The sequence below is a fragment of the Hippoglossus stenolepis genome, chromosome 2 (assembly GCF_022539355.2).
Source record: "Hippoglossus stenolepis isolate QCI-W04-F060 chromosome 2, HSTE1.2, whole genome shotgun sequence".
NCBI classification, from domain to species: Eukaryota; Metazoa; Chordata; class Actinopteri; order Pleuronectiformes; family Pleuronectidae; genus Hippoglossus; species Hippoglossus stenolepis.
In genome coordinates this window covers 15,875,899-15,901,543 of record NC_061484.1, presented here as the reverse complement: position 1 = coordinate 15,901,543, position 25,645 = coordinate 15,875,899, and the positions used below count along the sequence as shown (strand labels likewise).

The window sequence follows — 25,645 nt, the reverse complement described above, 5'->3', positions numbered from 1 at the left end:
CTTTGAGTCTGAAGTCAGTGCATGCATTGTGTGTTTCAGGGGTTACTACGTGGTGGTGTTGCCACTGAAGAAGCAGAGAGGGAAGTTCCTGAATCCCTGGGAGGAGCCTGATCAGATGAACATGGATGAGGTAAGACATGCAGGAGTGTGACACCAATAAATAGCTAAATAATGGTCATGCAATGGTAATGGTGATGTTGAGGGAAATAGAGATTATCAGAATTAAATATGATAAGGAAATGTGGAGGTATAGTCTTTTGGCTGAAGGTGACTGGCTAAGCATTGTCTGTTCAAAACACTATTTTCATTTCCCATCTAATTCCACTTCCTGCCATTTTCTCAAGTAGCAATTCGGTTGATGATTAAATTTGCGCTCAGATGATAGCACTCCATAACGCCCATAAACTAAGGAATACAGTCACTAAAATTAAAATATTACAACTGCAGAAAAAAGGACTGAATTGCTTTTGATGTATCAGATAAATTCATTGTTGAATTGTAGTATCTATTAATGCTGCACTTTTTTAAAGCTGGCATGAATCAAAATAATTATATTGACTTCTACTTGCCCATCACCTTTCTGCTTCATCCTTCCTTTCTCCATGTCAACTTTTCAATTCCTCTCCACTCAGCTCCTAAAGGAGATCAACAGGACGAGTATCAGTCACGCCCTTCGCATCCGCAGACAGGCGGGCCAATCAGATCCCAGGGCCTATGTCACTGCCCACTTTAAGACCCTCCCCCTGGAGTTCACACTGGGTGACGGACGAAACTATGGTGACTTCCGCAACCGTCCACTGCAGAACGGACAGGAGTATGTGTTCTTTGTGCTCGCACTGCTCGACCTCTCCGAGAATGTGAGTAAAAACAAACACACACACACACACAAATGTATTTCATCCATCTAAAGGCACTTCTGTCAAATTTATATTTGGAAACCATGTCTTCCTACAGACCATGTTTGCCACTAGCCCTTATTCTGACCCCGTCACCTCACTGGATGTGGACCCAAAGCCAATAGTTGATGAAGAGGAGGGGCTGCTGTGGGTGGTGGGTCCTGTGCTGGCTGTCATCTTCATCGTCTGCATTGTCATCGCCATTCTCCTGTTCAAGAGGTATGAACAAAGTCAAACTCACAGTCTTACACATGGGCCTTTGCTGCGTCCTTCAGCCCGATGTGAAGAGAAACTAAAATGATCTGGATACAGACTCCTGTATAGCCGCCGGTGGAGGTAATCTACTGAACCTATTCTTTCTAAGCACCATTCATTTACACAAATTTATAAACAAAGGGCCCAGGTTGAAAAATATCAGAGTTACTCTTTAAATCCCAAACCTTTTGTCAGTGACTCAGACATCAGACAGGAGTAAGCAAGACAGAATGATGCGTCTCCATTATTTATGGAACATACACTGAACATTAAAGTATATTTATTGCTCCTCGGCGCTGACACAAAAGGGCAATTAACCTCCCAATCTGTTACTCATCATTGCTGAATTTAGCATTTTTAGAAGTTTCCTGTGTAGCTTGCTTTTAAATCTATACACAGGGAGCGAACAGGGCCGACAGCGGAAGATGCCATTATCACCCATCAGCATTATTCATGATAACGATCATCATGATAATCAGCTTCGTTAATGCACATGAATAATTGCTGTGGCTGATGTGGCGCAGCAAAACTGTCAACCTTGATGCTAATAATCTCAAGTTCATAAGCCCCGGTGTAACCTCTGGTGGTGTGCGCAGCCATTAATGTCTCACTTGTAGCTGAATTGCACTTTGTGATACGTCTGCAGCGTGTTATTATGGAGTGGATGTCACAGTGAGGGTGCGCTGGGCGATAATATGTAGGCAGTGTTTGTGTGGGGATTCAGTTATTTTCTCATTGTGATTTATATGCACGGCTCAGGAGGTTCTGTTTTATATATTTAACATACGGAATAAGGAAGTGATTATTTTTAATGAGAAGTATAGAAGGACTGATCGCTTCAGCTTTGTTTCAGCCCCTGATGTTTTTTGATTGGACACTAATGTTATTCATCCCTGTCTGTTCTTTTATCCGCCCCTGTCCCTGTTTGGATCCAGCCAACCTGACAGGTAAACAAACACTACTTATTAGCATTTTCTCTTCCCTAAAGGGGCATTTTCCTTAAAAAGCCTTTGCAAATAATACTTTGTGTAATAGATCCCAATAGAGCAAGGATTACCATTAAAAGGTTTCTTTAACGACTGCGTAGTAGCATAGAGTGTATTGGATAAATTGCGCACTGGAAGGTGTAAACGATTTAGCCAGTGCACTGGATAATTGATGCAGGCATATAAGCACATTGTAAATATTGAGGGTAATAAACAGTGGCCACTGCGCTGCAGGAGGTTTTTCACTTCAATTGCTTTTAATGTCACGTTTAACTCCAGAGGAGACTTTAAACAAAAACAGATACGCACCCCCCGTCAGACAGTGAGTCGGTCATTAACATAGAGAAAGCTGCAACGCTAAAGCAATTTCCTCTGAATCACAGCTATCCCTGTAAATGTTAAAGTAACTGTTTTACGTTTAACATTCATATTATGTGGACAATTAATTACAACTAGTGCAGTGCCTGTTTGGAATTGGCTGTTTGTTTGGCCTGTGGTGATGCTGGCTGCAGATTTTCTTTGTGAAACTCTAAAAGTGACCTGCAGTCTTTCAGCCACAACAAGTAAAGACCTGCTGCTGGACTCAATCCACAGAACCCTGAAGCTGCACCACCGCTGCTGCACAAAGAGCTGTTCATCTGTTCGTTCAAAGTTTGGTGAAGCTCGACTCAGTACACAGAACCCAGAACTGGAAAATCAATTGTTGTTGCTGTTGTCGTGATCAACAATGTCACTTAAGTTGATGTGTCCCAGCCGCTGCTGCTACAGCGCGCTGGTCTCGTGTTTATTCAAAGTTTATTCGTATTGAATGATTGAAAATATCAGGTGTTCAAATCGCACCAAATTCAACACTGCACCTCGGGCCCTCAACAATACACATGCCAAGTGTGAAGCCGATAACATTAACAGTGTTGAGGTGAGCGTTTGACATACAGAGATTTCTGGGGTTATTGGATATATGCAAATGCTTAAGTTTACAAATCGCGTAGGTACATTTTTTCCATGCAGTAAAAGGTTGATTAATCAGGTTGAGGTGCATGTACGTTAATTCTGCTGATGTGTTGTTCCAGGAAACGAGCTGAGGCTGAAGGCAGGAAGGGCAGTTTCCCCTGCAGCAAAGCCATGTCGTCTCACCACCCCACTGATCCTGTGGAGCTCCGCAGGATCAACTTCCAGACTCCAGGTAGACTGGACACTGGTATACACAGTGACACACTAATACACTATGTGGCTGGATGTGTGAAGTATTAGTTGTGTTTCTATAAACAGGTTTAACACTGCTGTTGTTTCCCTTTTCAGCCTACCGCGTATCAGTGTACCGCGGCTATCGCCGTTTGTCAAGTTAGTTGGTCTTAGTTGGTCCACCATGGAAATTCTTTTTTCTGTGTTATGTCTTTTTTCTTTCCCATTGTCATGCTTTCTTTCTTACGTCCATCCCAAATAGGATGAAGCTGCTTTGACAACATTTCATGAAAACGCCTCTGGAACACTTCTTTTAAAACCACCCCAACAAAAAAATGTTCATGCTAAATTTTTTAACCGCCTGTGTCTTTTTTTATCTTCACCAGCAGTGTGTGCATATACTCTGAGGACGTGTTATTGTGCCTCAGTAACTTTCAGAACACGCACATTGTTCTTTCTGTCTGCCTAGAGAAAATATGGTCACTTAACAAAAAAAAATAAAACACACTCCATTTGCTTCCTCCGCTGATCATGGACCAAGCACTAAACAACACCTCCTCTGAGAATCCTAACTCCTAACATTTTCCTCCCATAGAGTTCAGTTGTACGTGTATCAAAATGGCCTCTTTTTCTTATTTCTGTGCTCGGCAGGCATGGCAAGTCACCCGCCCATCCCCATCTCGGAGATGGCAGATCACATTGAGCGCCTCAAGGCAAACGACAATCTCAAGTTCTCTCAAGAGTACGAGGTAGGAATGCTGATTATCAGTTCCTGGAAATCTTAAACTTGGGGGAAATTCGTGTGGTTTTGATGCAGCCACACACATTTATCTTTGACTCATCATTTCTTTTATTGTTCAGTTTCAATTTCAATGGCATGCGATGTAGATGCGGCTAAGTTGCGTTTTGATTTGTCTTCATAGAAACGACACAAGATAACACACATTCTCCTCTCTCGCTGTCGCCTTGTTATTATCTATACAAATGTAAGAGTGAAATTGAAATTGCAAGCTCAGAGAGAGTTTGCTTACAGCCAGATGGTTATCAAACCCTCGTTTTCATCCCGTGGTGAAGAAAGAGAGTAGATAGAAATAGCGAAGCAGCGAAAGAGAGCAGCGTTCGCAGAGAGATACAGGAAGTGAGTGTTCCCTGCAAAAAAAAGAGAGGCTTGATTAGTTTTCTTCAACTTGCAGCACATTTCATGTGGTACCAAAAAAAAAAAAGCCTCCACACGGAGATAACAATGTGCCGGAACTTTGTGTGCTGCAACTACAAAAAAAACATTAATCGAAATATTCCACAATATTTCCCTGCCTGTGTTGCAAATAACCGCAGCATCACAATGAGCTCCACAGAGATTTATTAAATGGGTAAAAATGTTTTCTTTTCCTTGCACAATAAAAAAAAGAAATGGTTTAAAACCGACGCCCTCTGGGTGAGGACGGCGACACAAGGCTTTAATTGGCTACCAGAAGAAGAGAGAGACAAAGTGTGTGTGACAGAGAGACACAATAAGATGAGGACAGTTTGTGCAAAGAGTAGGAAAACAGAGCGGGGATGTTTTAGGGCGAAAAAGCGTTGGAAGATGGTGTGGAAGAGACAGTGAGGGAGAAGCCGTATGTAATTGTGGTGCGAGTTGGAACCACTCGGTTGAGCCTCGCATTCTCTCTGCATGACTGTGTGCTTTGTTCGGTGCTGAACACTTAACGAGGGAACGGGAGAGATGGATGGAGCGGGTCTGAGGGGAGGGAGAAAGACGGGCCAGAAACGATTGCGGTGTAATAATCAGACACACATGATATTGGGCAGCAAGCGGAAAGCGCCCTCAAACACACACATACACACACACACACACACATACATGCACTCCTCTAGTACCACCCCTGTCCATTTATCCCCCAACCAAACCATAATTATGTGTCATAAAATATTCAAAATTGCTAAACTGCCCTGGCTCTCTGCTCTTCGTCCCTCTCCATTGACAGCCTCTTAATGACCTCATGTCTGCCGCTCCCAGCAAACAGTAATGGTTACACTGTAATTACCCACCAGGAACTTAATGTGTTGGTCTAACACAACCATCCTTTCTCTCCCTTAAGAATTTATCGTGCTTTTATCTTCTTTCTGTGGTCGCTGCTGTTTTTTTTTCTTTTAAACCGTGGAAAGTCCCTACCTCACTGTTGTTTCTAGAAATGGGATATCACGTTCCATCACATTCCTTTCCAATGCCAGCGAAGCCTTATTAATTTTCAATTTGTACTTGGTTTCAACGGTGGGGTTATGGTACAGCAACGGTGAACAATGGCTGTGTGCTCAGATTGATTGAATGGTCCAGTTCTTGCCTCTTCTACATGGTAATTTCGTTATTTTGTGGCCAATTTTGAGATGTACCAAGGATTTGCATGATATTAAGAGTTGACCATACTTTCCATGTTCCGTGTCCGCTGAGATCTGCCCACTCATTCTAGTCACACGTCGATGCCCACGGTTACTTTCATACTAAAATGAGGGTCAGCGTCGGTCTGGCGTTCCACGCATGCGTAGCTGATCCCCCATTTCTTTTCCTTTCAGTTGGTGGCAGCAATGAGCAATAAGGTTGTTTGTCAAACGTTATTTAAATCAAGAAGACTCTCATTACGACTAAGTTTAGCTGCGATTTCTCTCCAAGATTTTGCAGCATTTGTGTGTCCTTACATTCCTTCAAAGATGGGTTTTACAAAAAAAAAAGCCACTCTTCAAAACTATCGTCCATTTTCTTCATCTTCTTCTTCTCTTCTTTGCAACCAAACCAAGAGTGTGCCACCGACTGGACTTGAAATTGTTAAAGAACAAATGATGTTGTACCTGGGACATGCTCAGTTGTTGCGTACAGTCAGCGCGGCCATACATTTTAATCTGCATGCGGACGTCCGCATAGGGCTCCATGCAGGTTCCATGGGTGGATGGCATCATTTATGTCCAAGGACCTTAGTGGAGCCCAGAGGACTGGCGGACGCAGAAACAATGAATTTGCCTTTGTTAGAGGTGTTACATACAATAGCAGTACGCCATGTTTTACAACACTATTAGGGTTTTAAAGTAGAGTTATTAGTTCTTAGGTTCTTTCCGAAGTGAACTTTGCTTGATTCATGATATTAGCTTTCAGCATCATGAAACAAAAAGGGGGATTTCCTTGCAGTAATGAATATCCCAAGCATGTATGCTGTGGCCATTTGTCAGAACATAATGCTCCTGACACACCACACGCTGGAATGACTGTTGGAAAAGCAATAATTGGATTTTTTTTATAAAAACCCCAAAACCTTTCCAGAAACAATAGCACACAGTGTCTAACATTACTTTGAAATGAACGAAGTGTAATAATTCTGTCTCTTCGATCTGTGCTTCGCTCTGACCTTGACTTGTGTGTGTTGCAGTCCGTCGACCCTGGTCAGCAGTTCACATGGGAGAACTCCAACTTGGAGGTCAACAAACCAAAGAACCGCTACGCTAACGTCATCGCCTATGACCACTCCAGGGTTGTACTCTCCAGCATAGATGGTAAGACACACAATTCCTCATTTCTTTAAAGTGATGTTTGAGGTCCATTACTTGGTTTCAGGGTTAAGAGTTCAGACTGGGCATTTAGATGTAATTGATGAGGTTGGGGTTAAAGAGTAGGGAGTGCATTATGTTAACTAGAATGGCACTCTGCCAAGCCACAACAGTTCCCATATGAAATCTCATTTAAATTCACTAGATCCAGATTTTTAATTGGATCTGCACTACACTAAATTTCACACACTCATAAATATCAGTCCCTCAAACGTGCTCAATGTTGATTGTTCTGTTAGAAATCAGCAAAAATTTAATGGAATCGTCCCTGACCCATAGCGCATCATTCCACCAAGTTTCGTAGTAATCCATCCAGTAGTTTTTGCATAATTATGCTAAGAAACAGACAAACAAGCGCAGAAGAAAGCAATCTCCTGAGTAGAGGCAATGAGAGTCATTACAAGTACATAGATGTGTATCTGTGTGTCTGTATATCTGTTAATATGTATGTGAGAAGTTTTAATATCTATTGAAATAAAGTTATACTCGTACTTCATTTATAGCCTAGTTACTAATACATTTTCACGGTGTAGCCATTTTCCTCAATTCAATCTTTTTGAAAGGTCTTAAATGAGAAAAAAAAATTGTCTCAGTCCTGTTCTCAGTGTGCGCTTTGAAGCGCACTCACCCACCTCGACTGGGAAAGACCTGAGGCATAGAAACTGGCAGCTCCAGTGTGGAGAGAGGGAGGCAGTGGGAGGCCGGGCCCAAACAGATGAGCCTTATCTGGGCAGAGCATGTGTGAGCAGCCCTTCCACCCCCACTTGTCCCGCAGCCCTGGCTGTCTGTCCTTCTTTCAGCTTTGAAAACACATATACACACTTGTACTCTTGAGCATGTCCAATTACACACAGTCTTATCCATGTCTTACAACGTTTGTGGGGACCTGCCATCAACATGCTGCATTCACTAGCCCCTTCTGCAAACCGAAACCATCACAACTGAACCTAAAGCCCCTCAAAAGCCACTTAAACGTAAGGGGCCCAGGATTTAGGTCCCCACGAAGCTGTTAAAGTATAACAGAATTCCATTGTTCGGACCCCATGGATGAAGTAAAGCAAGGCTTCACACACACACTACTCCACTTTAGCTTTACAACACATGCACAAGCACAGATATGCACGTCTGCTCACAGTCTTTTCCTCGCATTCATGAACACACACTATCTGCCAAGCTAGTGAAGCCACCAAGGCACGGGAAATGTGTGTGTATGTTTTTGCGTCCATGCGTGTGTGTGTGTGTGTGTTTTATCTGCACAGTGCTTCTGCTGTAGTCCCTTGCAATAAAGTTGCAGCACATCAAAGCATTTAGCCAAGCTGTCTTTTAAAGACTGAGGTTGATAAGCATATGTTAGAAGCTCTTCTTACCATCTGTCCCCATCCCATTTAAAATAAATTGTATAAACACCCCACACTCCTCTGCCATTTCAATGTGTGCACGGTGTGTGTGGCATGTGCACGGTGATGCTCGGGATTTTACGACTTTATGGGACTGAGTCGTGCGCATAAAATAAGACACCAAAGGAGAATGTGCTAAGGGAGTTCCTTCCTGCCGTGATTCTTTTGCTCATTGACTTCCAACTTTTTATTGTAAACCGCTATCAGACGCCTCAAAAGCAATTTTTTTGTCCCACTTCAGCAGAATCGGGTCACGGCTGAATGGACGCGTGCACGTCTGTGTGTGCGCCTGTGTGTGTACTTTGGCGTTTTGGTGTATGTGTGCATGTTTGAGCTGTGACTCAGTGATTTTTGGGATTATGGTATTAGGCCCCAGATGAGCAGGACTGATCCTAAATCAAACACACACAGACGGTCTCTCTCTCTCTCTCTCACACACACACACACACACACACACACACACACACACACACACACACACACACACACACACACACACACACACACAATCCCTTCCAGGACAAGCAGTGTCAGCTGAGTCTTACACAGAGATGGCCTTACAGTCATATTGCCATTCAAAGCGACACATCCAGAGTATACTCAGATTAGGCCCATGATCGTCTTAGCATGTATTATAAAACAAGACGGCTGAACAATCCAACACTAAAGGACGCTTGGTCCTGTGAAAACATTAATCTCCCCGCCATGACCTCAGATGATCCACACTCTTTATTACAGGGACATAAACCCGCTTTCATGGCAGCAGACTTTGAATAATCCGTATACTGTAGATTATTTCACCATGAAGAGTCAGGTTGATCTGCAAGGAAAATTACACGGACACAGAGTGTTTCCCAGTGATCAGTGCGGAGACATTCAACCTTAATAACATCATACACACGACGCAGTGGATGAGCATAAAACCATGCAGAGTATTTTTAGCAGTTTCTCTCTGTTTGTTCTGCCTCGCGCTCATTCTCCTCCTCACTTCTCTCTCTCTCTGTCATTTTCCACTCCACCCTCCTCAACCTCCACTCTCTCCCTGTCCTGCAGGTGTCCCGGGCAGTGACTACATCAACGCTAACTATATCGATGGCTACCGCCGTCAGAACGCCTATGTCGCAACTCAGGGCTCCCTCCCTGAGACCTTTGGGGACTTCTGGAGAATGATCTGGGAGCAGCACACAGCCAACATTATCATGATGACCAAGCTGGAGGAGAAGTCACGGGTAAGAAAGAGAGGGCGGAATAAGACGGGGGTCGGCGGAGGGTAAGGGCCACAGATTGTCAACATTGGCATATGGGACTGTGGGATAGGATAGAGAGGCAGTGTAGGATAGCAGGTAAAGGAGTGTGGGGAACAGTGCTGGAGCAGGATAGGAGGTTTAACAAGGCAGGTCACTGTATATTACCTCTGAGCAATGGTAGTGGTGAAGACTATTAATGTTGGGTTAGTGTTTAAAGTCGGTGAATCATGATAAGTCTTAATGCTGATTCAGGAAAAAAGTTGGATTTTGATAATGCAGGAGCAATGACATCCTGTTTAGTGTCTGGGTATTCCACTGACAGCCCATACAGTTGAATTGGCTAAAATAGAAAGGGTGAAATCATGTCTAGTGGGAATGGGATAAGAGAAGTGGAGAAGAAGGTGTGGAAAGTAAAGAGGGTAAGATTCCACAACAAGACGAGGTCAAACACTAGTACATTATGTGACTGGATGATCAATGGGCCAAATTGAAGACTTAGTAGAAAACTGTTGTGAAATAACAATTACCAGATGAGCATATTCATGATATAATTATCTCATTCTGCGTAGTGTCCAATGTTTCAACCCATTATCTATTCGCACACTGACTAAATTGGTTATTACACAGACTTAAGACTTAGTGTTAGGGAGCTGGCAGGGTGACATCCATGTCATGTCTGCTGCTCCACCTCTCTGCTGCCTTACCCATGGCACTTTTAGCTTGCTGCTCTCGCGGGGCACTTCTGGCAATTGTAGAAAAAGTAGCTGAGGTTTGTCCAAAAAGTTGCAAGTCGATTTGTTGCGTCGTGCTTTTATGAAAATAGACACAGGTCGGAAAAGTCAGTAAATCTTGCAACAAATGCAATAAGTTGGCCACACTGCCTGTAAGCATCCCTCTAGTTCATGCCATTTCAGTTTGAAATGACAATACCCAATGGGGAAACTTGACCGACCAACTAATGGTGTGACTTCATCATGAACTCAGCTTCATGGCTGAATCCAAATGTCTGGACTCCGCCACACTTGCAGACTTACAGACTTTGCGGCCACGCTCTTGGGAATAAGTCTGCGAGTGGTGAGGGCCGTCCAAACCCACAATTCATCCAGTCCACAAGGGGCCTCAGGCAGACGTTCTGCAGACTTCACCAGACTTCACTGACCTGCAGAATTCACGAGACACTGATTTAGTTACAAAAAGAAACCGACTTAAACACAAATGTACGTCTATATGTATGTATGTCTAAAAAGACAGACAGAAAGAAACCATCACTTGGTAATGGTACCCACATTTCATTGTATTGCAGATATTATCTTGTACTTGTTGGCCAGCCAAAGAAACAGAAGGAACTACTTACTATCAATGTGCAAAACAATGACAAAACATTAGTTGAAACATGTAGGCGAGAAATCCTGTTCAACCACATCAAGATACAGAAATCTGTAGAACTAGAGGCTATAGTGGAAATCAGAATGGTTTGCAATCTTGCTCCTGCTCGGGCAGACTTGATGTGACAGTATGTTCGGCTCAGTCTGCAAGTCTGGATGTGGATTTGGGTTCAGCCTGTCACACACACACTCAGCACAACATTCAGGAATAGGAAAAATATGAAAGAGGTGAGTATAGGGCAGGATCAGTTTTTCAGGTTTGAGCACATAGAGAGGGGTAGAGTACTTTTACATTCGAGTTGAGTGAAGATGGAATGGGATAAAGTTGGTTTGACAGCAGTGGAGAGATACAGGACCGACCAGGGAAGGACAGGAAGGTCAGTAGAGTCCAGGTGGATTCGAGAGAACAGAAACAGACAAGGAGAGGACAGAATAGACAGATTAAGTTATGCTGTACAAAAATAGTTTGTAGAATAAAAAAGCAGCATTATGAAGACCTAGCTAAAAGTGCCATAGGTAAGTGAGCGGATCGCAGTGAGGAGGAGGAGGGTGGGAGATGCATGAATGGTGAGAAAAACCTGCAGGAATTACAAATGCAGCTAAATTTGGGCTCGGTAATGAATGAGAAAATCATTTTGGCTGCAAGGCGTTTTTACTGTTGTTAACAGAATCTGTACTTGAGTGAAAATCCAGTGTAATGAAAATGTCATGTTGGAGTAAAATGAACAAGAACTGCTTGAGGTATGAATCATGGTTAAGTGCCTTCCAATTAAGTCCAGACCCCTGTTCAGAAAATGATCCTTTCCTCATCTGTGCTTCTTTTCCTATTAACCTGTACCTTGTGTTAAAACTGTTTTCCTTTTCAACCTTTTCTCAACTGTCCCTGTTGTGTCCCTTTGACCCTCAGATGCCCTCTTATTTCTTCTCTAAGGCAAGACCTCTCTTTCTCTCCTTTTCCAATCCTTTTTAAAGTGCAACCTCACCTCACATGGTTTTTCTCCGTATACCTCTTACCTTTTGTTTTCTCCTCTCTACTCGGTGCCATTTTATCACTGCTGGTTTCCCCCCCCCTTTCTTTTCTCTGCAATAGCCAATGCATTGAGTGAGAATGCAGAATTGTTTTCAACTCACCACAAGGCGTTCATAGTCAAGTAGGAATGGGTTTATTGTAACCACAGCAGTTCAGAGGGAGTGCACATTATCGTCCACACTTTGCATGGTCACACCCACAGCTGTTTTTCTCTTTTCTTGTCTTGTGGCTATGAAATAAAGCCGTAAAAGAGCGTCTTTATACCCTGGTTACGCTTTCAGAAGGAGTTGTGTGAATCGATGTTTTTCTTTTTGCTGGAGGACTGCAGGGCACCTACTTGTGAGCAGTAGGCAGATTTCTCGTAAACATGATAAATCTTTGTATTGTAACTGCCTGCTTTAAATTCTTTAGATTCAATAAAGTACTTAGAACAATTTGCAGCGATTACAACATTCGATTTGAATAATCTTGGATGTTTTTTGTGAGTTTTCTAGAGCTGTATCTCCGGTTTGAGGGAATAGTGGGCTGTAGAAAATGATTTAATCTCATTTAACACCTCTCAACATTATGCCATTATGTGTTTACGCATTAGCATCACAGATGATCACAGATGGTCCCGCTGCGGGAGTCGTGCCAGCATCCTTCCTCTTAGCAACAATCAAACTGCATAAGAGCATGGCGCAGTTATGCTGCTAGTCCATATATTAATGGATAATATAGTCTTCACACCAGGTATTTACTGCCATCCTGTTCAGTCTTTGGCAGTGCATCCAGCCCCCCTACGTGGACGACCCATTCTTTTCCCCGCAGTGTCTCAAGGTCTGCTGGGAAAACAACAGTTGAAAAGCTGTAATTACTGCCTGAACGTCCCAGGCCAAAACGCATAATCCCCAGTCTGGAGCAGTGGAATGCAGAGCGAGCAGAGCTGAGCTCCCTGCTGTCTTTGATGTGAGGACTGGAGGGATCAGCACATAACGTTTGGTTTGGCCTGATTATACCAGGGCCCTCATCCCCTCCTTCCTCTACTTTGGGAGGTTTTTTTTCCTCTCGCTACTGTGGTCTCCGAGGCCGGGTTGAAGAACTACAAATATGACGGCCTCATGCAGGGGGATTCTTGGGGTTGTGGTGCTTAGGGATGCTGGGATTTGTGTGCACTTTTGTAGGGATATGTGATGTTGGAATAAATTGCGACGCGCGGCGTCAATTGCGTGAGGGCTGAGCTTTACCGTGTCGCTCGACTTTGCTGTGCTCTGTGGTGGATCCTTGTGAGAGCCCACCAACCTCTGGCAATTTCATGCAACACAGTTTTATAGTATTTGAAACGACTTACAGAATCACACACCCCAGAAAGAAGAATTCTCTTTGCCCCTTCACCACACACACACTAAAAGACTCCTGTCACACACTGAAATGTAATAAAATGCACATTTGTTTTCTTGAGCATTTCTGTCTGAATTTTGCAAACCTTCTCACTGATTTGCACCAACACTCCCCTTCCTCCTTATTTGCCTCGTGCACATGCAGCCAAGACACGGACATCTCTAAACTTCTCTGCACATCTCACAGCTTCCACCTTCTTGTCCTCCAGGTGAAGTGCGATCAGTACTGGCCAACCCGGGGCACAGAGACCTACGGCCTCATTCAGGTCACTCTGCTGGACACAGTGGAGCTGGCTACCTACTCTGTCAGGACCTTCGCTCTTTACAAGGTAACATGCCATGTGCGCTGGACTGTAATGGGGTCAAGTTTGCATTGATTTGTTGAAAGATTCATGCAGGCTCGTATACGTGCTCGCGCTTGACGTCACAGTTGGTGATTGAAAGTGCAGTTGTTTGTATTGGACCCAACATGACAGGTTAGAATGTTTTTATCTTTTTCATACATTATTGATCTTTCCATTTAAAGAGGTTAATCACATCATAGATGCCCTTGTTGTCTTGTTTTTTCTGTTGTCTATAAAAAAGTGCATTTTGATCCATCGTGGATTAGTTTCTGAAATTGATCATTTGACAGGTTCACTAAACCAACAGTGCATTCATACAGTTTGTTCATATGTTAATGTAAGTGTGGCGATATTTCTCTTCAACTCCAAGGTCCTCGACACAAAAGCGTTTTGAAAATAGTCTCGCCAAATTAGCTTTTTTATCAGTTTGCTTGAAACCACATGAAGCTATATGTGTTCCCCCGTTTGTTGCCTGTCCAGAGCGGCTCCAATGAGAAGCGTGAGGTTCGTCACTTCCAGTTCACAGCCTGGCCGGACCACGGGGTGCCCGAACACCCCACACCCTTCCTGGCCTTCCTTCGGAGGGTTAAGGCCTGCAACCCTCCAGATGCAGGACCCATGATCGTCCATTGCAGGTACGTGTGTTGTGTGTATGTGCTGACATTAGGAATCTGCTTGTTATTCTGTCTTGCATTTGGCAGCAGCATTTTCCGAAGCCCAGGAGTATGTGAAAAGAGCACTTGTATGAAATCATTCACAGGTCCAGAACTCAAATGAGATTGACCTGCTATTATGTAAACCCCAAACATCCCCACTGGCTTTTACCCCAACATTCCTCCTTTAACAGCCTCCATCATCTCCAAGATTTAACAACAGCCGCCGCCACGCGGACCCTTCTTTTCTATAAGAAGCTTCCACTGTTGACTATTTACCATTTAAGCTGCTGGTAGTTCTGGGTTCATAAGTTTATATTCAAATGAGCCGCTGTGTGAGTGGCAGAAGGCTCAGGCATTGGTTAGAGAAGGATTCTGCAACTTGTCATTACCGTCTTGGCACAGTGTTGAGCTCAAGAGCTGGAATGAAGCAGCTATTTTCTCTCAGTAGGAAGCAAAGGAGAGGAGAAGATAGAGGGTACCAGAGGGAATATGGAGGAGAAGCTCTCGGGAGGAAGAATTAGTGTGGTATAGATGTAGAGGATGAGAGGGCAGGGGGGAAGAAAAAAGAGGGATTGAGACAATGATTGAGAGTTAGCAAGGGACCGGGAATTAGAGGAGAAGATACCGAACGTGCCGGAATAGAGAGAAGGTGAGGTCAAACCCAGGACACGGGGAATGGAAATGATGAATTAAAGAGAAGGAGAGGTGGGGAGAAAATGGAGTCTAAAAAAAACTGACAAATGTGAGAGTGAAAAAGTGGCGGGGATGGTGCGAGAGCGTTGGAAGGGTACTTAGAGAGAAGATAAAGTGGGTGGGAGATGGAAGCGGAGGGTGAAGAGGTTGGCAGGAGAGGAGCTCTCCCTAATCTTCTGCAGCAGTCAGATGGAGTATCTAACAGGATTATCAGTCAAATTTAATTATCCCGGCCAAACTCCATCATAATGTGTCTTAACATGTCAACCAGACTCTGGATCAAACAATGGACCCAATCTCATTCCACCTGAACAACACACACACTGTAGCGCTCGCACATACACACTGGTATTAATTTAACTATATAAAGAGATTTTGATTCATTTGCAGAAACTTGCGTGGTCAGGGGTTTTCACCATTTAGGCACCAGCACAGCAGAAATGTGAAGTGTTTGGGTGGGCAGCTTTCTGGATTGTATGTCGATAGGAGAGGAGATCTTCCTCATGCCGGTGAGACGGCGATGCTGACTCATCGCTGATGTCAATTTCAGGTCTTTTGTTGGAAATATTGCTGTCTGGCATCTTTGGGATATTTAATTGATTAAGGGACAGTATGTTAGAGCTTTTGCACACCGTGCACCAGTGCCAAGTTAGAGCCAGGTTTGAGATCGCAGCACACACTCAGGGAAGAGATTTGTCCAATATTTCATACCCCAGGTTTCGTGATAAAATCCCAACACCGTCTGTTTAACACTTTTTTTTTACTTCATTGTCTATACACAGCGCTGGAGTGGGTCGCACAGGCTGCTTCATCGTGATCGACGCCATGGCGGAGCGTATCAAGCACGAGAAGGCCATCGACATCTATGGTCACGTCACGCTGATGCGCTCCCAGAGGAACTACATGGTCCAAACGGAGGATCAGTACATCTTCATCCACGATGCACTGCTGGAGGCCGTGACCTGCGGGAACACCGAGGTCCCCGCCAGGAACCTGTTCTCCTACATCCAGAGGCTGACACAGATTGAACCGGGAGAGAATGTCACCGGCATGGAGCTGGAGTTCAAGGTGAGAATCATCCCCAGTGTCCCAACCGATTTATAACGCTTCATAAACCCAATTAATGATAATAAGATGACACTTCACTGGTCTCTGAAAGAGAGTCACCTCTTTCCTGCCCCTCACCACACAGGAGGTCAGACTTCAGCGGGTTAGCGATAGTTGACACTGCTGAAGTTGGTACTGGATTATTTAGTGCCTCACAGACACTTCTAAAGATGGTGTCTGAACCTAATGGGCCATCCTGCCCCCATAAAGAAAGTACAGTACATGGTCTCTTCAGTGGCTTGAAACAAATGAGATATCACATGTTAATTATGAAGCTGCTGAAGTGCTCACGGGTGAATATTGTTAGTTTGGAGCAGAATGAAGCTTTAGCTTTCTCACCTTGTTTCCAGTATTTAAACTAATCTAAACTAACATGCAGGATGTAAACATACACAAGAGTTTTATGGATCTTATGATCAAGGCTAACGCTTGGTTTACAGCATTCATTTCAACTAATAACTTCATGTGTCACAAACAGTGGCAACGACATATGTGTCCCAGTTGTGTTTTTTAGGCCCTGTCCCAATTCCTCTTCCTTGGCCCTACCCCTAGATATGAAGTGCCCTTCGCTGAGTGTCCCCCTCCACACGCAGCGGCGGGGTAGAGGGCTAGAGAATCTTTCCCTTGGAATTTAGACACCACTCCCTGCATCATCAGCAGCCAACCAACATTATCAAGTGACAACGTTATCATATTAACAACCGTTATCAAGATGTTGGTCGGAACATCATCTTCAGAGCAACCGCCTCCTCAAGGACAAATCGGGCATATGAACCTGAAATTCTTGACCTTGACAGTAAATGAAAATCTCTCCCGGAGCTCTAAAAGATTGTTACATCTCCAGTCACCCTCTGAGAGTTTCATATAGTCATGTCGGATTGGTTGGATTTGAAAGGGATTACGGGATTTCGCATTTTGAATCCAAGGCCATGAGCATCGCAAAGGATCGTTAGCAGGAAAGTTTGAAGCGCAGAAAAGTCTGTCGGCTGGGAGGTTGCAGTTTAGAATAAAACCTTTGGGAAAGGTCATATTTTGGCGTTTTCAAACATATATTCAGCTGATCAGAATTCAAATTGAGAACGGACACGAATAGACAAGCGAAGAAGAGTGAGTGCCCAAGAGTGCTGTCGTTTTGATTTATTGTAGATGTTTTTATTTTGTTTACTCGGATATTTACCACTTGCCAGCCACGTTCTCTGCTGACCTGTCTGCCTGCTCTGCTCTGGGTGAAATGAGAATCAGCTTTATCCATACAGGTATATATTGAAAGCAGGTGGCTTTAAATCTTTCCTGGAACGGTTCGTGTCTGCTCAGACGCTCAGTGGGCAAAGTAAACACAAAGCCACTCCGAGCAATCTACTTCATCCTATGCTCCTGCATTCCGGTCCTAATGGCGGTAGTCTCCCCAGAATGACAATGAACTGAACTGTTTGCTCAGCCTCATATTGATGTCAAACATATGCCAGGGTTGTCTCAGTCATCAGGTTTCATCTCACTGGAACAGCAGCCGGGGCCGTCGTGGAGCGCCATCTGAAGCAGCACTTTCCACCTCCGTCAACAGAACACCAAACAGGATGGAATTTCTCAGAGGAGGAGCGGCGTCGCATCCCCTCAAATCAAATCACAGAACGTTGAAGCATGTGTGAGGGAAGAGAAAGAAGAAAGAGAGAGTGGCTCTGGCCGCTTTCGGTGAATCCGACACATGATGAAGATGCAGTGTTTCTGTTTCCTTTCACTCCACGTTTACTGGTTGGTTCTAAGAAGGCTGCCAACAGGGGATGATTTCATCCAAGCTACACAGATGGGGGGAAAAATAACAGCACGTATCAAAGCGGTGAGGAGGTTCGTGTTTGTCAGGCTTAATCGATAATCCTGCGTCAAATCCAAACCAAATGACGTGAAGAGTTACTATTGTTTACGTTGAAAACTGGTGTTCAGGGCATCCAGATGAACTGGTGACCGATGAACTGTGGGATGAAAATCCCACAGTAACCCTCGGTTACTGTGGGATTTTCCAGCTCGGTCTGTCTGCAAGAAAATGAGGCCCTGCCGTTTCTCCCACGGCGCTCCGGTAGCCACCGATGGTCGGGGCTCAGTTCCCGAGAGCCCGTTGTTTCCCCCGTTGAGTCTGCGGTTCCCCTCTGTTGTTCTGCCTCAGACGTGTCATCCAATGGTCGAGTGTGAGAGAGAGTGTACAGCGTGTGCTCACGTCTGCCTGTCTGCACATATCCATATGAATGTGTGTGTTCCAGGCTTTCCTTTTATTTTTTTTTATTTTTGCTGGTGCAGGATCAACTGTGGTTCACATATGTGCGTTGAGACAGAGTGGGGCCTTGTGGTTTCCTGTCCCCCAACTTTTGATTTTCTTCTTCCTTCTCTCGTCCATCTTATTATATTCCCTCTCTCATTCCCCACCACTGCCCTCATCCCCCTATATCGGGCCCTCTTTGTTTATTCAATTGAATATGTCTGGTTAAATATCCTCAGGGCTGCCGAGTCGAGCTGATTTTCTAATTTCAGTTGTCCGGTGTAAAAAAACAAAAAACAAACCTTGTGCTGAATACATTTAAATGTATTCCCCTTTTTTCCATCCATTCTCTGTGTTTATTCGCTCTCAATAACTTCTCTGACTCATATCTTAGGATTTGTGAAAGATTCTGTTTGTCAGTCACGATGATATTATAAAAGGCTGTTTTCCTTCCAGCGTCTGGCCAGTGCCAAGGCCCACACATCACGGTTCGTGAGTGCCAACCTGCCATGCAACAAGTTCAAGAACCGGCTGGTGAACATCATGCCCTATGAGACCACGCGTGTGTGTCTGCAGCCAATCAGAGGAGTGGAGGGGTCCGACTACATCAACGCCAGCTTCATCGATGGATACAGGTCAGAGAAAATGATTCTGCGTGTAAATCTGCAGAATCTGTAAGTGAGGGACAAGTTTTTGGGGCTGGATTCCTTCTGGTGTCTGTTTCTAGTTTTACCGATAACGTTTGAGCAGGATTTGGTTGCCCGCAGATGAACAGTGCATCTGCATTCAACGGCAGATAGATGTTAATAGAGATTTGCCCCAACACCAAAACCCCCAAATAATCTTTTTTATGGTGAAAGGTTTGACTCCTGTGATAAAAGAAACTGGTTGGACTGTAAACAGTGTACGGTAGATGAAAAAGAGTCTGAATATCCACTGTCTACACTGGAAACCCCAACACATTGACCTTTGCCCCCAGAGGCTAATTCATCGTGGGACGATAGCTGGTGGAAAACTGAACTGAACTTCAGTTATTTTATAATAATAATAATAATAATAATGTCATGTTCATATATGCAGTGATCTATGTATTTGTGTGTGTGTAGGCAGCAGAGGGCCTATATAGCCACCCAAGGGCCCCTGGCTGAGACCACAGAGGACTACTGGAGGATGCTGTGGGAACACAACTCCACCATTGTTGTAATGTTAACCAAACTGAGAGAAATGGGACGGGTACGGATGCACACACACACACACACACACACACACACACACACACACACACACACACACACACACACACACACACACACACACACACTCACACCACTGTAATCACTATCCTGGAAAGTCTAGTAAAAATCTTTAAAACCCACACATTTATAAAACTCTGCAGCTTTTAAATAACAGATGAGGTTTCCAGTCACACCAACCCCAAATATCAAGATAGTGGTTTGGCACTTGATAACAGTATCAAGTTTTCCTAAACATATACTGTAACTTACCGTTTCACACAATATGTTGTAATTGGGACTCATTATTTTCCCATAACTGCTTTGAAGGACTGTGTGAAGTGCAGCCTGATCAGCAGCACTTTCACATTTGTTCCATTCCAGACTTTCCAGTAGCAGAAGTCCTTATGAGGAGAGAACTGGAGTGCACTTTGAAACACTACAAAGAAAAGAAACAGCACATGAAGCAATAAAAAATGCAGGAACACAGTAACGAGAGTGAGATAGTGGTGAGAGTAATATCTCATGAAGCTCGTATCTCATCTGTCGCAAGATTATCTTCCAGTGAATAATGAATTTCACAAGGCAGGGAGATGTTTTCGTGACCAAGTAGCTAGAAATGATTCTCCATTTACACTGGATCACAATGTGGAGATGAGAACTGAAGCCTGTGTGCTCCCCCTGCAGGAGAAGTGTCACCAGTACTGGCCCGCTGAGCGCTCGGCCAGGTACCAGTACTTTGTGGTGGATCCCATGGCTGAGTACAACATGCCCCAGTACATCCTCCGAGAGTTCAAAGTGACCGATGCCAGGGTGAGTCCTCAGTTTGTGTTCATGTATCTGAGAGAGAGAGAGAGAGAGAGAGAGAGAGAGAGAGAGAGAGAGAGAGAGAGAGAGAGAGAATCATTTGTACTGTTTCAATTTGAAAGAATAACACGTTTTCTCTCTTGTTCAGGATGGCCAATCACGGACGGTTCGTCAGTTCCAGTTCACTGATTGGCCAGAGCAAGGAGTGCCAAAGTCAGGGGAGGGATTCATTGATTTTATTGGCCAGGTGCATAAAACGAAAGAGCAGTTCGGCCAGGACGGGCCAATTACGGTGCACTGCAGGTAAGATGCATCCTTCATGTCCTTCGGGCTTTTTTCTGCAATAAATTGTAATTCAGTGTGTTTATGTCACATGGTAAAAGTGTCATGGCTCAGTGCACTGATCCAATCTACTGACCCTGAGGACCAAGTTCCATTTTTTTAGGGCTAGTTATTTTCACCTACTTTGAAATTACACTTGAGACAAACTACGTCAACTTAAATGAATGTCACCTAAATACGTGTCAGTGTTCTGTAGAGAGACAAAACATCAATCCTCATGCTGGAGGGTGGGCTCAGGTTTGAATAGGGGATAGAACAGAGGGCTTTAGGGTTAGTTGTGGTGCTGACAGGAGCCACTAGCCTTCTGTGGGGCTCTACTAAAGAGAGATTAGTCAAAATCTGAAAAAATTGATTTTAGAAAAGCTCTTCTTCCACTTCCACAAAACATCACAATTTTGTAGATCCAGCACCATCAAAAGATTTTTCACTAGATGTGCACGGTGTTCCTATTATTTAAGGTTTTCTCCCTGCATCACAACCCAGTCTTTTTTATGGTAGTGTTGCCAATGTGAACACGAGATGAGAGTGCACCTTCTTGCATATGACTATTCGTGCTACAAATCTAGTTGTATCCACTTCTAAATATCTTCCCATCTGTCCACCAACAGCGCTGGAGTAGGAAGGACTGGTGTGTTCATCACCCTCAGCATCGTGCTGGAGAGGATGAGGTACGAGGGCGTGGTGGACATTTTCCAGACGGTCAAGATGCTGCGCACCCAGAGACCAGCCACCGTTCAGACAGAGGTGAGCTTTCCCACTGTTGTGATTATTTGCTCATGTTCTCTCTCTTAGTCTCAGCCTCCCTCTGCTCCAGTCTCTGCCTCTCACCGACCTGTTCTGCTTCCCTTCCAGGACCAGTACCAGTTCTGTTACCGGGCCAGTCTGGAGTACCTGGGAAGCTTCGATCACTATGCAACATAAACCCAGTGGCTCTCTCTCTCATGCCACATCCCACCTAGTGCACTTTTCTTAGGTCACGCGCAGCCTGAATTAATGCATTAGGCTGCGATGTTTCTTTGAAGATTTCGCCACCACATGCAGAGTGAAGGGGGACCATCGGCTTATCCCGTACCCAGAAACAGCACCTCTAACTGAGCCATAGCAACCCGCTTGACAAGGGTGTTTCCTTCCACCCTCAGCCCAAACACGCCGATCGGTCAGTCTGAAGACGCAACTTCAACCACTGTTCCAATCAGAATACTTGATCAGATCTAGATTTTTTGAATTCATTTCTGTGCTGTTGTGAGCACCCAGATCGCTTTACATTGTCCGGGTGTGGAACTCTGCACCTCGTCCACCACCAGTGTAGCATCACCAACTTGAAAACAGGACCCAGCTACGGTATTTAGCTGTCACAGCAAATGTTTTTGATTTTTCTATCGTGGGGACTGTCGTGAAGGAGACTGCAGATCCATTTAATGGACGCCTCGTGGACTGAAAGAACTGGGACTTTTGAGCACCAGAGAATTGCCAACAGGAAACTGGAAACACAGAGCACACAGTATTAAAAAGACCAAGGACACACATCCAAAAAAAAAAGACACAAAGAAGTGTTTTTTTTTTTTTCTGTTTTATTTTGGAAACAGACTCATTTCCTGTGAATGAACAAGATGTTTCTATCATATAGTAATGAAAAAAACACCAGTTCAACCTTACGCGTCACGGTTTAAGATATGGGGAAATTTGAGAGAAGTTTAAAATGCATCATACCACAAAGTAAAACATTCATTTAGTTTTTTAGAAAAAATATGAATATGTGATTATCTTGTTTTCAAAAAAAAAAAAAAACTGGGTATTCCTTATGGCACGTTCTGTTTTTTTGTTTTTACGGATGTATAACTTTGTCCCCACTGGCCATACAAAGGCAAAGTTTTGTGTGATCCAATGAGCTGAAGCGTCTTGTTTTCTTTTTAAACGTGATACAAACTGTTTTTCAAAGTGTACAATCAAATCTCGTGTGGAAAATGTTCACAGTACCACGACTAAACACCACCACTGAGTGTCACTCTCCTGTATTCTCCACCCACGCTCTCTTTGTTAAAAGACACGTATGTTCACACGCACACGCGGGACTCTCAGCCTCGTCTCTACGGGCTCCACGACGTCAGACACCCGAGAATGGCCGACCATTTCCCCTTTTTTGTTTGTTTGTTTCGAACTCCCAGGGGCGGCCCGCAGAGATCCAGTATTAACCCTGCTGCTACCAAGTCCTGACGAACGACCACCGCCACGTTGTTCCGCGTGCACGCCAAGAGAAAGCCCGATAGAACACACGTGTGGAGAGTATGCACAGAACGCAAAATATATATATAAAAAAAAATATTTATGTGTCCAAATAAGCTTCACAAAGATTTTTTCAAACAGGGCGTGAGGAAAGGATGTAGAAGAGGGTGGGACGTGGGGAGGGGGTCATCGAAAAAAAATAACTTTTCTCACCGGAATGCTCACGTATGACTTTTCTCTGTCTGATTCAGTGTGCAATAAGTAGATGTATTATATATATATATTTTTGTGTGGAGTCACTAACAGCAAGTTATATATGCCATCACGATGATGGTGCAACATTTTTCCAGACACGCAGATGTTAGGCTCCATGAGGCTCCCACCACCATTTTTACGCGTCCGCCCCAGGAAAACGACCTCTGACCTCTCGAGGAAGTAGATCTCGCGTCCCACGCCACAACTCCAGTAGACGACGTCATCCTTCTGTGTGTCAAGGCAACCAATGAATGATCAAACTCTTACTTCAAACAGCATCTAATACGTATTTTTGATTTTAGATTTCTAGTGCCTTATATTACACGCCTATTTTGATAAAGTTTCTTTCAAGGTTGTTTTTTTTTTGGTGTATTTTATGTGCGTATGCTTGTGAACTGAATGTCTGTGTTATGATTTGGTTACGTTAACGGTATGTGAAAAGTATCTTGTGCTGGGTTGTTTTGGGCTGTGAAACTTTGTACGGGGAGGCTCCGTGTCGGCTGGATCAATAACTCTGAACCCAGCAACTGCATCATCGTATCAAGAAATAAATCTTGAATCAAAATCAACTATGGGCAAAAAATATATATAATTTCAAAATAGGTTGGATGGATCATTTTGGACGGATAATAAAGTTGACAGCTTTCCATCTTCTCCACCTGGGACTCTTGTGTAAATATCTTTCATGGAGAACGTCTGCCATGAAACTTTGGTGCCGAGCGTGAGCGGGCACTGACTCAGCTAACATAGAAATCGAAATAAAGCCAAAACAGCCGTGGCTTTTTTTTTTAAATGTCAAATTGAAGTTAACGGCAAAAAAATGTAACCCGAGCCGACACGCTTTCACCTGGAATCAGTCCAAACGTCTCGTCTGTGTTCTGTTCTTACGATGTCTTCAGTTAAATATATTTATTTTCCATTTTTAACGACAAGAGGCTGAGAGACATTCAGGTACTACATCTCCAACAACATCTACATCACCATTTATTTGACCTTGTTTTTTTTGTATCTCCATTAATGCTTAACAGTATAAGGGATCGTCAACGGTTTTCCACCCACTTTCAGTAAACCCTGTCGTCGTTTTTTTTCTGTATGCATGGTACCACTTTTGAGATGCCCCCTTTGGTCGCACCTGTTACGGGAAGACTTGCACTTTCTCTCTTTGTACTATGCACTAATACTCGTAATCCTATTATCTCTAATAGCCCCCCCCTCCCCCCAATCCACACCAAAAGGAGTTTTACTTGAACTCAAGTCAAGACGGACCCTGTAATGCTCACATGGTTGTGTATATGTAAATAACACAGAACACAGAGAGTAATTAAGATTGTTAAATATATGCATTAATAGATATTAAATAAATAAATGATTATGAGAGTGAATTCAATATTATCAGATATAATAGAGAGTGATATAATAAAAGGATGCACCTGAAGTCACAGTTTTATGGCACAGCAGTGTGGCAATACATCATGTCGTGGATTTATTGACAAGTCTCACACAAAGTGTTCTATTTTACCCCCAATGTATCATGTAGATGGATAAAACTGGAGTTTATAAATTGTATAAAAATGAAAATATGGTGTGTTACTTGGATCAGTTTCCTCCAAATTGGTCTGTAAATGTAAACTTTTTTTGTTTTTTGTTTCGTTTTCTTGCTCCGAGTCAACAAGTGCTTTTTATTTTCTTACATTGGTTCTCGGAGCGCGTGAAAACCGGAAAACAGGTCTGTATGGATTTCTGTTCTTTGTCGACACAAGTTTCATTTGTTACAAATAAACTCAAGTGAAATAATCGCTGCTGCTGTCGATCTGTGTATTTGCTGGGTGTGCGACTCAAACTCAGACCTACTACGTCTTCTACATGTAGCAGGATTGTATCTACTCAGGTGACACACGTAGTCATGTAGTCCATCTTTATATTCACTCTGCGGTTCTACTGAACAATGCCTCAGCTTCTTCAGGCTCCACATACATGATCACCATGGCAACCTCACCTGGAGCTGGCTTTACATACAGTAGACTAGTAGGACATTTAGTCTTTAACAGCTTCTCTGGTCTGTGTGATGTTCACTGAAACAACTACACACACACACACACACACACACACACAACTGAGACCTATTTCCATTTGAACTGTTAGGAAATTCAAACCTTCAGCTGTTTCAATTGATCTGTCTGATTTTAGACTTCCAGCTTAGGCAGTTTATCATTCACCTTTCAGCTGCTTCTGAGACCAAAAGATTCTAACAATGATCAAACCGAGCAGCGATTAGAAAAGCAATTAAAATCCAGAAAAGAAAACACATTTAAATGTCAAAACTATTGAATTTTGAATTGACCCTATAACTAAATAGAGGCACTTTTAATGTTTTATGTAAAATACCA

At 43.6% G+C, this 25,645-nt stretch overlaps 1 protein-coding gene across 18 annotated transcripts in view; it reads left to right on the top strand.

Annotated features, from left to right (window-relative positions):
* The window catches only part of ptprdb (protein tyrosine phosphatase receptor type Db), a 153,590-nt gene extending 128,536 nt beyond the window's left edge, over window positions 1-25,054 (top strand). For 7 of the 18 annotated variants that reach the window (XM_047342058.1, XM_035169564.2, XM_035169505.2 and 4 more), the window contains 17 exons: window positions 40-130; window positions 633-857; window positions 955-1,115; window positions 2,087-2,098; window positions 3,208-3,320; window positions 3,971-4,068; window positions 6,736-6,859; window positions 9,364-9,539; window positions 13,561-13,680; window positions 14,176-14,330; window positions 15,827-16,112; window positions 18,856-19,034; window positions 19,506-19,632; window positions 20,319-20,444; window positions 20,587-20,741; window positions 21,389-21,524; window positions 21,633-25,054. In XM_047342058.1, coding sequence (XP_047198014.1) covers window positions 40-130; window positions 633-857; window positions 955-1,115; window positions 2,087-2,098; window positions 3,208-3,320; window positions 3,971-4,068; window positions 6,736-6,859; window positions 9,364-9,539; window positions 13,561-13,680; window positions 14,176-14,330; window positions 15,827-16,112; window positions 18,856-19,034; window positions 19,506-19,632; window positions 20,319-20,444; window positions 20,587-20,741; window positions 21,389-21,524; window positions 21,633-21,701 — 2,353 coding nt within the window. In that variant the 3' untranslated portion in view covers window positions 21,702-25,054. Of the gene's footprint in view, window positions 1-39; window positions 131-632; window positions 858-954; window positions 1,116-2,086; window positions 2,099-3,207; window positions 3,321-3,436; window positions 3,479-3,970; window positions 4,069-6,735; window positions 6,860-9,363; window positions 9,540-11,849; window positions 11,874-13,560; window positions 13,681-14,175; window positions 14,331-15,826; window positions 16,113-18,855; window positions 19,035-19,505; window positions 19,633-20,318; window positions 20,445-20,586; window positions 20,742-21,388; window positions 21,525-21,632 lie in introns of all 18 variants that reach the window. The other 11 variants (XM_035169516.2, XM_035169557.2, XM_035169582.2 and 8 more) reach the window with 6 other exon arrangements.
* The last annotated feature ends 591 nt before the right edge of the window (window positions 25,055-25,645 follow it).